Raw genomic sequence first — 12,386 nt, forward strand, 5'->3', positions numbered from 1 at the left:
CTCAAAAGAGTACATTTATGCAGCCAAAAGACACATGAAAAAATTATTATTATCACTGGCCATCAGAGAAATGCAAATCAAAACCACAATGAGATACCATCTCACACCAGTTATAATGGCGATTATTAAAAAGTCAGGAAACAACAGGTGCTGGAGAGGATGTGGAGAAATAGGAACACTTTTACACTGTTGGTGGGACTGTAAACTAGTTCAGCCATTGTGGAAGTCTGTGTGGTGATTCCTCAGGGATCTAGAACTAGAAATACCATTTGACCCAGCCATCCTGTTACTGGGTATATACCCAAAGGATTATAAATCATGCTGCTATAAAGACACATGCACACATATGTTTATTGCGGCACTATTCACAATAGCAAAGACTTGGAACCAACCCAAATGTTCAACAACGATAGACTGGATTAAGAAAATGTGGCACATATACACCATGGAATACTATGCAGCCATAAAAAAGGATGAGTTCATGTCCTTTTTTAGGGCCATGGATGAAACTGGAAACCATCATTCTCAGCAAACTATCGCAAGGACAAAAAACCAAACACCGCATGTTCTCACTCATAAGTGGGAATTGAACAGTGAGAACACATGGAAACAGGAAGGGAAACATCACACACTGGGGCCTATTGTGGGGTGGGGCGAGGGGGGGCGGGATAGCATTAGGAGATATACCTAAAGTAAATGACGAGTTAATGGGTGCAGCACACCAACCTGGCACATGTATACGTATGTAACAAACCTGCATGTTGTGCACATGTACCCTAAAACTTAAAGTATAATAAAATAAATAAATAAAAAGTAAAAAAGAGTTTCTGCATGACCTTAGACAAGTTACTAACACTTGCCTTATTTATACTGTGAAGGGCATGGAGTAATTGAGGTGAACCTACCTCCTAGAACTGTTTGTGTATATAATACATATAAGTACTTAGAATCTGAGTGCCTGCTTCTGGTTACTTCTGAATGAAATGCTCTTTTGTCGTCATTGTTGTTATGTTCAATGTTATAGTCATATATTTGCTCACGAGTTACAAATTGAATAGTAATAATAACTAATACGTATTAAGCATTTTTTGTACAATAGACACAATTTGGGTGCTTTATACAAATTAACTCATTTAATTGCCCCAAGAATCCTATGAATAATTGTTATTGTTTAAATTTCGTAGATGAGAGAAACTTAGTCTTAATCTGAGAGCTGTTTAGCTATTAAATGATAGAGTCAGAATTCAAACTTCGGCGAGTTTGACTCCAGGGCTTATGTACTTCCCCACCACTGTATTATGTTGCATCTTAAAGCGATTCATCTGTTAACATTGCCTTAAACTTCAGTGTAAAGGCAAATTTTACCATAGGTAAATGAAAACTCAGTACACGTGACTTCTACATACTGTATTACATCTTCTCACTTTCCTTCCTTTCACTCCATATTCTTTTGTTTAATACATGATATCATTCTTGAGTTCTTTTTAAGTAGAAAGAACACATGCTCTGGTTTGCTTAGTATAGTCGTACTTTATAATTATTGATAATACCTCCTTCACTCTCTGCAGTGTCCTCATTTGGACCACAAATCAAATGGCTACCTTACCTATAAAGGCAGACTAATAATTGCACAAGGTTCATATATCAGAAGCACGCAGCTTCCTGGACAAGAAGTTCAGTTTCAGGTTTTGTGTGTGTCTTCCTGCCTAACATTCATCTATTTTAACATAGCTTTAAATGAAACAAAGTGAAGATGAAAACACAAATTTAGTTTTTACCTTGGGTGATTTTAAAAGTAGGTGTGTATTATGACAAAAATTTGAGAAATACCTAGAGATGAAATCTGTGACTTGATAGAGAAGGAGGGGAACTTTTTGCTTTTGAGCAGAGTGGCCATTATGCATAGGGCACTCCTGCTTCTTATCAAACCACACATTCCAAAGGAAAGAAAGGTAACCAGCCTGAAAACAGGGCAGAGGGACCTGTCTGAAGGCAAATACAGACAGGGAGATTGAGAGCCACAGGCGCTTTTTACAGCTTGTTGCATGATAGTAGACCGATGGTGACTCATGGGTGTAAGTGTAGGTTTTAAAAAAACAAAACTTTGATATTCAAAAGAAAAAAAACCTCTTCACTGGAGTTAAAAATAAACATATTTTAGGCTATCCTTTTTTTGTATTAGGCCCCAACATCATTCACTATGGTTGATCAAATTTATTTATATGTGATAAAATTGCCTTTGTTAATTGCACATCTTTTGATACCTCCTTGATTTAAATTTTGTCAGGTACACATTGATAATATTTTCATTTTGACCCTAGCTCTTGATTACATGAGAGTTTTGACTGTTTAGCGTTGTTAGGTGTCCATGTTAAATAGTATTTATCTAGTTTGGGTATGGGAAAATACTGTGAATGTCATAATTTATGTTTTTTACAAAATTTTGTCCTATTGTCAGATTATAAAAGTGTATAAATGCACTTTGTGAAATTACAGAGAAATATAAACATAATAAAATTTTCTCATAAATCTCTTTCTCAGAGGTGGCCAGTGTTAATCTTTTTATATATAATTCTAATTTACTTTTTAAAAACTAGATTGAATTTTATTAAACATAGAATTGTGCAATATGCTTTTTTTCACTCAGAGTGTCATAAGTATTTTCCAGCATCTCTGTTTATTCTTCAAAAGAATGGCTTTTGTATTGTGGCTATTTATTGTCTCATAACATGACCATCAGTCACTAATTGGACATTTATGTGTCTGGTGGTTTTTTTATTCTTAGGAATTCTGCCAAGGTACATGTACTTGTTTATACATCTTTGTACTGTTTTGTCTCCTTCAGGCTCAGTATTCTCACCATGTGATCCAGGAGATTCTAGGACACCTTGATGCTCGTAAAAAAGATGCTCCCCGAGTTCGGGCAGGTATTATTCAGGTTCTGTTAGAGGCTGTTGCCATTGCTGCTAAAGGTTCCATAGGTGAGTGCCAATAAATAAAATAGTGCATTAATCTGGTTCAAAGTGTCCTTTCAGTAGGTATAGCAGTATATGAAGAACTCTTTAAGAATATTTCTGCACATTTTTTGGTGTACAATAATTTTTTTTTTTGAAATTTGGGTTCATGCAATTATTTTCAGGCTTCTTCAGTGCACAGTTAAGTATTTTCCTGCACATCAATTCCTCCTCCCTTTCCTTCTTCTAATAAAGATTTTTGAGTATTGATTATATACTGAACATTGGGAGAATGCAGGTACAAGAAACTGATAGTGTACTTGTGATTAGACAGCTCCACCTAATACTGTAATATGTGGCAAGCTTTGATCACATATCATTAAAAAAGCCAGGTTTATAGAAGGTAGGGAAAATGGATTTGCACGAGCAAAATTTTATGTGGCCCATTTTGGGTAGAATGTATGGTGTTAGTTTAGAAGCCAGAGAAGTGGCTTTAAAATTAAGTTGTAGCCAAATTGTGGACATAGTTCTTTAGCTGATTAATATTCCTTAAAGATTTACTGTAATCTTCATGAGAAATGTGCTATAGGATAATTTTTCTGGCAGCAAAGTGTGGGGCACATTAGAAATAACGAGTCAGTGTCATTGTTGTATCCATGAGGGAAAGAACTTGCCCTTGCATGGAAGCAGTAGGAATGACAATGTCAAGTTGATAGGATTTGATAATGGGTTAATGAGAAGAAGGGATAGTTCAAAAATTATGATATTTTACCTGCATGTAACTACAAAAATGGAATAGTGCATATTAGAAATACAGAAGTTTGAAGGAGAATCTGGCTATGGTTTCTTTGCTTGAAATTCAAAGTGGAAATATATTATCTAATGGTATAGTCATCCCTCAGTATCTGCAGGGGATTGGTTTGAGGACCCCTGAGAATACTTAACTCTGTGGGTACTCAAATTCTGTATATAAAATGGTGTGGTGTTTGCATATAACCTATGCACACCCTCCCATATACTTCACATCATCTTTAGATTACTTATAATACCTAATGCAGTGTAAATGCTCTGTGATTAGTTGTTACACTGTATTGCTTTTTTATTTGTGGTTTTTTTTTTTTGTCGTGGGTTTTTTTTTTTTTCCCTGAATATTTTCAACCCATAGTTGGTTGAATCTGTGAATCCAGAACTGCAGATATGGAGGACCAACGTATTCTGTTGTTCTTTTATTGTCAAATAAAGGTGGGCATCTTGGATATGAATTTTCTGTTTTATCTTGTAACTTGAAGAGATAAAACTGGTTATTTAATTGGAAAGTTATTTAATTGGAAATATGAAATAAAACATAGATGATACATTGAATCATCACGTCGATTAATGTCTATTGTGTGTTAGGTACTCTGTGCTAGGCTCTGTATGTTTGAAGAGGCATTTAAACATGGCTGCCTTTCCTGAAGAAGCTTAAATCAAGAGTAAAAGGCAGAAATGAAACCCACTAATTAAAATAAAATGGACAGAAGCAGTGATAGAAACACATGCAGAGAATTTATAGAACAAAAAGCGAGAACAAATGCAGTTAACCTGAATCTAATAAATTTGGTAGTTTCTGTCTCATAATTGAGGCGTATTCTCCCTTCTTCAGTCTCAAAAGATACAAAATAAATATTTGATGCTTCTGTGAGCTATATTATATAATTTCGTAGATTCTTACCCAGCAGTTAAGTTAAATACTGTCCTAGTACACATTATTGTGAAACAGATAAGATTAAATAGGTAGAAAGTTTTTGGTAATTCTTATATGTATATACACATTTTTTAAGGGTGGAACCAGAGATTCAAACGGTGAGATGCTCATAAATGCCCAGTAAATGTTTGTTGATATAATGAGGGGCTTTCTTAATTATTTCTCATTTACCCTTTTTTTAAAAAATGAAATAGTTTATAAATTACTATGGATTTTTGACTATTTAGAAAATTACAAAAACAATCTGTGGAGAAATAAGATAATTGACTTCAAATATGCAATATTAGAAACATGTATCTTCTTACATAAGTGATCCTTTATAGGTCCGACAGTGCTGGAAGTCTTCAATACCCTTTTGAAACATTTGCGTCTCAGTGTTGAATTCGAAGCAAATGATTTACAGGGGGGATCTGTAGGCAGTGTCAACTTAAACACAAGTTCCAAAGACAATGATGAGAAGATTGTGCAGAATGCTATCATCCAAACAATAGGTGAGTACATTTCACTTTTCAAAACTGTCATGTAAAACAGTGGTTTACAAAGCTCTCACATAAGGTCCTGGACTATTATAGTACATTTGTCAAAGATGAATCATAGCCTAAACTTCTGAAAACTTTATTTTCGAAAATAAGCAAGCATGAGAATGGAACAAAGAATACTATGTTTTTCCTTTAAATCTGCAGGACACAAATTCATCTATTGTTGACATTTTATGGCATTTACTTTTTCATTTGCTTTTACTCTGTCTTTCCTGCATCTCTTCCTGCCTTCTCTCTCTCCCTCTCTGTTTCTTTCTCTCCCTATGTGTGTCTCTTTGTGTGTGTATATATATGTGGGAATACACACATACACATGCATATTTTTTTCTAAACCACAAGATACGGGAAGTTGCATACATCATGGCCTATTACCACTAAATACTTCGATGTATTTTTCCAAAAAATAAATGTATTTTTTAATATAACCAGAGTAAAATTGTCAACATCACTAAATTTAACATTGATCCAGTACTTGAATCAATCTTTCATATTTCAGTTTTATCAGTTGACCCAATAATGTACTATATTGACTTTTTTCCTTGAGTCCAAGATTCAGTCTAGGATCATATATTGCATTTAGTTGTAACATTTCTTTAGGTCCATTAATCAGGAACATTTCCATTATGACATGGGCATTTCTTATGAGTAAAGTCCCCCTCCCAGTTTTTTAAAAATAGGAAGTTCTTCATTTGGTTTTGTATGGTGTTTCCTTGTGATTAAATTCAAGTTAGATATTCCTGGCTGGAATACTATATATGTGATATGTTCTTCTCAGATTAGCACATCCAGAGGTACACACTGTAACTTGTTCCTTTTTCATTATATTAATTTTGATCACTTAAGGCATTATTATATTCCTCCACTGTATAGTTTTAGTTTTTTCCATTGTAAACAATAAGCAACCTCTGAGAAGACACTTTCAGATCATGCGGATATTCTGCTTTTCATCCAGACTTAAGGTTAGATTTAGCATTCATTCATAATTCTTGTCTGAATTAGTCTTTACCATGATGGCTGCAAAATGATGGTTTTTAAACTCTAGCACTCCTTCCAAAACTATCAGTTGCCTCTCAATGTTCTATTGTAAACAGGAGCCCCCTTTTGTACCTTTCTATGTATGTAGGAATGCATGTATTTGTTTATTGGTATGAACTCAATGGATTTATATTTTAATGGCTTATAATTCATTTCTGTAGTTAATCATTTTGGTGCTCAGACTGTCCCTGATTTGGCTCATGGGAGCTCCTTCAAGACATCCCCCCACCCCCCTGAACCTTTTTTTTTTTTTATTTAAAGCATTGCCTTACTTGAGTAAGCTGTTCCAGACGAGTTCTGTACTTTCTGCCCCAGCCCTGCAATCAGTCATTTCTCCAAAGGAGCTGTGGTGGTTTTTAGTGGGTAATAGTATTAGAGACTAAGATCTGGATGCTAATATCTTGGACTTTAATATCATATGCTTTTCTTTCTTTTTTAAATTTTCTTTTTTTTTCCCTGTCGATGGTCAAAGTACAAACAGTGAAGAGCCTCCTTAAGAAAACAGCCATGAGAATTTACAATTTTGTAAATGAAATAATCTGACTGTGTATAAATACAGATTCAAGCAAGCAAGCTATTTTTAACTTTTTTCTTTCAATATTTTCTTCAGGATAGCCAGATCATATTTTAATATAACCACCTGGTTGCTATGATAATTTCACAATTGGATTGTATTCCTGGGGTTTAGTACCTAATTTCTAACCTAATAATAGTTTCAATTAATAGTAGCGTCGTATATATTTCTTCTGAAACTGGGCTTATGCCTTTTATCTGGGTATTTTTTCACTTGTGGGCTACTTATTTACAATAATCCTTTGGGATACTTAATACAGAGTTTCTCTTGGTCATCTTGTTTTTAAAGTTTTATGGATATGCATACATGCATTGTGCATCTCCATTGACACCACCTATTTATTTATTGGACATATGCATACACCAGTTCTTGTACTAGGGCCTCATGATACATGGGGCTCTCACCTTGTAGAGGCTTGGAGTGGTACCTCTATTTCATCTAGTTGCAGTCTCATCACATGTCTAGAAATTGTCCTCATTAAGGGAAATACCCAGGAGTGTCTCATTCAACACACTAACACAAAATAGGCACTTAAGATTTTGAGATTGGCTGAAAAGACAAAATGTTATAAACTCCAACATTACCATGGAGTCATAATAAAGCATAGACATTCTAGTTATTGCTTAAAATAGTTGGTATTAATGTATGGTGAACCTCGCTTCTGTGGTGACTTTTACATTTATTTGGGTTATTTATAGATTTTTTGCGATATTCGAGGATGTTAAATCAGCTAATCTTGTTTTCACAGAATTGATTTAAATTGCTTTAATGACTTCTAATTAATTCAGTGTTACTGTTTCACTCTAGAATATTTATTGTTTTTTAAGTATTTTATTATAAAATGTATATACAGCAGACTCAAGCCGTATTTCTGTGATACAACACATTCAGAATAACATGTAAGAATTTAAAAATGAGAGGAAAGAAATGCAGTGTGGCACAGTAAGATTTCTCTTTTAAAATCAAACTTAAAAAAAAATCTGGTTTCCTTAATAGTTTCCTTTTTAATTTCTCAGTATTCTGGCAGTTGTCAGATCATGTGGTTATTCCTGTCGGTGGGCCATGGAACAGGGCTGCTGTAGCTTTTGCACTTTAGGTTATCAGGCTGTTGGCCAACTCCTCTTTCTTTTAAAATAGTGGAGAACATAGCTACCTGCTGTGTTCTTTTCTTCTAGGCTCATTTCTGTTCAGTAGTTCAAATACAAACAGTAGGTATAGTGACTGAGATGCTTTTGGTGACTCTGTCCTTGGAGTTAATCATATTGAAGACTCCTACCCAATTTTAAGTTAAAAAAAAGTCAAAGCAATTCTAAAGCATGTATTAGTTGCATTTCTTTCCTACTATTATTATTTTTAGGTCTTTAATAGTCTTTTGTCTAATTAACATCAGATATAGTGGACTCAGTTGACCATATACTTGGGAGACAAAAATAAGAGTTTTTCCTTAGGACAGTGGTTCTTAACTTTGTTGCACATTGAAAATTACCTCAGGATCTTAGAAAAATACTGATGCTTGGACTCCCACCCCCAGATATTCTGACTTAATTACTTTGGTATGTAACCTATGCATCAGCATGTTAAAAGCTCCCCTAAGTAATTCTAATATGCAGCAAAGCTTGGGAACCACTGGATTAGAGGACAGTATTCCATGCATTTGAAAAGCATGAAGAATGACCTTGAATCAGAGATACAAATGTTGTTGAATACAGGGAAGTATGATAGTGCTTGCTAACTCCAAACTTTTACTGTAGTTAGGTGCTGTGGTAAAGAGAAGTGCAGGGTACTTTATGTCCTTGTGGTAATAACTAACTTGTTTGAAACAGAAGGTCATTGTCTAGTTTTCTGCAAGACTAGGAACGTATCTAGTTGTATGGAAGAAGTATAGAATAATAATAGCATAAGCTTTGGAAAGAAATAATCCTTACCTCAGGCCCTAATGTTAGCTGTGTAATTTTTTGGTAAGAGTTCTTAACTTCTCTTATCCTCATTTCCATAAGAGGAAACTGAGACAAATAATAGAACCTAGACTCATAAGGTTATTTTGCAGATCCAAATACAAAATAGTTTCTTATTCCGTAAATATGCATTCCGTAAGTGTTAACAACAATATACTTTATGGAGATGGAGTCATGTTAAGGTTATGAGATTTTTGACTGCTAATGTACGTGATTGTGGAAAATGACTTTTACCCCTAGGTCCAATCAAAATGATGAATAGAACAGTTTGAGTTTGTATAAACACATCATTAACTCCAGTAATAGAAGCTGAACAGTTACATTGAAAAGTCAGCTTATTCTTAAAAAATACTAAAAATGCAGAAAGTTTCTGTAATGACTACATTGAATTTTAAGAAAGGAACATAACAGCCGTGATTTGATAGTCTGTTCCAATCTTTCAAAGAAATAAGAAACTTTTAAAATGTGTGTAAATGATAATTAAAGGTTATAAATCTTTTGTGACCAGGAAGTATCAAAAGCTACAGCAGATAAATTTAAAATATTCTCAGAAACTAGACTGCATAAGAAAAATGACAAGTAAGTTATTTACTTATTTTTTACATCAGTTGAATTATGTATGTTGAATTAATTCACAGGGGTAAACTATAAACTTGGCTTATTGTAATGACATTAAAATATTTGAGCAATCCTGGAAAACCAGAGTAGTGACTAATTATTGACTTCTTTACCAGACAATGTGTGGCCTGATTACCGGAACAAAAATTCAGGCTTACAATGTGTGAACTAGAGTTTCATCAGAAATACTACCAAAATATTTTTCCTTTTTTTTCTTTCCTTTTTTTTTTTTTTTTTTTGAGACAAGTTTAGCTCTTGTTGCCCAGGCTGGAGTGCAGTGGCACGATCTCGGCTCACCGCAACCTCCACCTCCCAGGTTCAAGCGATTCTCCTGCCTCAACCTCCTGAGTAGCTGGGATTACAAGCATGCACCACCACGCCTGGCTAATTTTGTATTTTTAGTAGAGACGGGGTTTCACCATGTTGGTCAGGCTGGTCTCGAACTCCCAACCTCAGGTGATCTGCCCATTTCAGCCTCCCAAAGTGTTGGGATTACGGGCATGAGCCACCACGCCCAGCCAATATTTTTCCTTTTTCTAAAACTCCAGTCAACTCAAGTCAATGCTGGTTTGTCACTGTTACAATTGTATAAAAAAAGACTTAGATATATTTATCATTTTATCTATCAGTCCATTATACACAGTTTATATTATACATAACTAAATCATTTTGTACAAATGAAATTGTAATATCCTTTAATGTTACATGTAGCTTACAGACTTGTCAGTGATTGTTTTACCACATACTGAAAACTTTGGCTAAAAATAATTTTGTATTATATGGAAAAGTAGACTTTTTCAATTTCTAAAATTTATCTTAATACTTTCATAGGATTTTTTGGAAGTAACCTACCAGATTATCAGAGATCAGAAATCATGATGTTCATTATGGGGAAAGTACCTGTCTTTGGAACATCTACCCATACTTTGGATATCAGTCAACTAGGGTATGTTCTCAGACTGTAAATTTGAACTTAATTTTGAGTTACATTTTATACTAACGAAATCTAGAAAATGTTAAAGTTTTGTTTTTTTTTAAATCATTGATAATAACATTCCTATGGAAAGCCGTTAGTATTATTATGGCAGCAGATTGCTAAGCAATTGAATTAACATTTTTAGGTCTTTAGGTCATTTTCAGCTTATAAATTCCCAGATTTTTCCATCTTTAGAAATTGTTTATTTGGCCTGGACATTGTGTGTGTGCCTACACATTCAGGGTAAAGCTTCAAGTTTCCTGTATAAATTTTAAAAATTAATGTCAGTATATCAGAAATAGTGGCTTATTCCTAGAACAAAAGTGATTTTAAAGATTATGTGCTCTGACCCCCTTATTTTTGACCCCCTTATTTTATACATTTAATTTGATTTTATAACATGCTAAAGTTTTTGTTTGTGAATGTTTTTGTTTTGTTAATTTAATAAGGAAGTAGTAGAATCTTGTTCGACTTACATTTCTTTGACCATTAATTTATTTTTTAAAATTGTTCTTACCTGTTTATTCGTATTTGTTAAAGAGATATTATACTCATCAACTATGTTTGTAGTAATTATTTTCTCCAATGTAAGGTGTCTTTTAATTTGGGTTGTTTAGTTGTCTGTTTATATGATTTAATTTTCTTGTCATCACATGCATAGGACTGTTTTGAGAGCCAATAACAAATTTTTTTGTTTGATAGTTTTAAATATAATAGTTTTAATTCTCATGAAATTTACTTTGGCATGTAAAGTGAGCCGTGACTTAAACTGTTATAAAAATAAAATCTATTTAGCCAATAAGAATAGAATTTTAAAATCAGTAATTGAAGTAAATGAAGTAATATAAATGCTAATTAGTATAATAATTCCAGCCTTTTGTATATTTTAGGGATTTGGGAACCAGGAGGATTCAGATAATGTTGCTGAGATCTTTGCTTATGGTAAGGCATTTAAGACAATAAAGGACACACTTAAAAAATAAAAGGACACACTTAACCTTAAATTACTGAAAACATTAATTGAATAGCTTCATGTTACAACCTTTCTTTTCTTAAGTTACTGTTTATGGTTAGTATTTTATTATGTTCTTCATTGTAAAGATTCTCCTATATTTTTTACCATTTATTTCTCACTTCTTCTGTCATTGTGTTTGATGTTCATAGTGATGAAACATACAGAGGGCAGAAACTATTGCTGTCTTATAGATGAAGATACTGGGCTCAGAGATTGTGAGTGGAAGGAGTTGATGAGGTCCACCAAAGTCGCTGGGCTAAAAAACAGAACTCAGACTTGAAATCCAAAGTTCTTTCAACATATTATGCTAATTCTTTCTCATACTGACCAAATAATTGCTTCTGATTGGGAAAATAATTCATTAAAATGAACATTTGCCATTTAAAATTTGAAGTGGCTATAAATAGCTGAAAAGGAAAAGTATACCCAGAATGAAAGGTCCTCTGGTTATTTTCTAGCAATTGTACTCATGTTTCATTCAACCATTGCTAGCACATATGTGTCCTTTGGAAATCAGTATCTTTTAGATTTATCCTAGAAATGTTTACTATACATGATCTCATTTTTTAAACGGACTCTCTCATGCCTCAGCACAGAAATACCTTGTATGGTTTTATTTTTAATTCTTTTTAATTTTGTTTATGGCGCTTATCATATAGAAGTTTTGAATTCTAATATAGCCAGATTTATCACCTTTTTCTATATGTTTTGTACTTTTTCATTTATATCTTATATAAGAACTCCATTCCTCCTCTAATGATATAAATATATTTGTTTGTATTTTCTTATAGCAGTTTTAAAATTTTAGCTCTTTATATTTAGAATTTTAATCTGAAGTTTATGTTTATATGTGGTATGATTTTCCTGGATGGGTAGACAGTTGTCCCTCCAGTTTCCCAGCTGACTTAGAAAACTACCTCCATCCTATAATAAATCCCCAAGTATAAATGTTAAGTATTCCATATATGTTTATAAT

At 33.5% G+C, this 12,386-nt stretch overlaps 1 protein-coding gene across 9 annotated transcripts in view; it reads left to right on the top strand.

The window, feature by feature from the left end:
• The window catches only part of EFR3A (EFR3 homolog A), a 117,910-nt gene that overhangs the window by 61,298 nt on the left and 44,226 nt on the right, over positions 1–12,386 (top strand). For all 9 annotated transcript variants that reach the window (XR_009214734.1, XR_009214735.1, XM_032760447.2 and 6 more), the window contains exons 9-12: positions 2,846–2,981; positions 5,022–5,189; positions 10,251–10,365; positions 11,286–11,337. Coding sequence is in view for 7 of the 9 variants with exons in the window: in XM_032760447.2 (XP_032616338.1) it covers positions 2,846–2,981; positions 5,022–5,189; positions 10,251–10,365; positions 11,286–11,337 (471 nt within the window). In the remaining 2 variants the exon portion in view is untranslated. The remainder of the gene's footprint in view (positions 1–2,845; positions 2,982–5,021; positions 5,190–10,250; positions 10,366–11,285; positions 11,338–12,386) is intronic.

Source organism: Hylobates moloch, unplaced genomic scaffold, assembly GCF_009828535.3.
Source record: "Hylobates moloch isolate HMO894 unplaced genomic scaffold, HMol_V3 SCAFFOLD_9, whole genome shotgun sequence".
NCBI lineage: Eukaryota > Metazoa > Chordata > Mammalia > Primates > Hylobatidae > Hylobates > Hylobates moloch.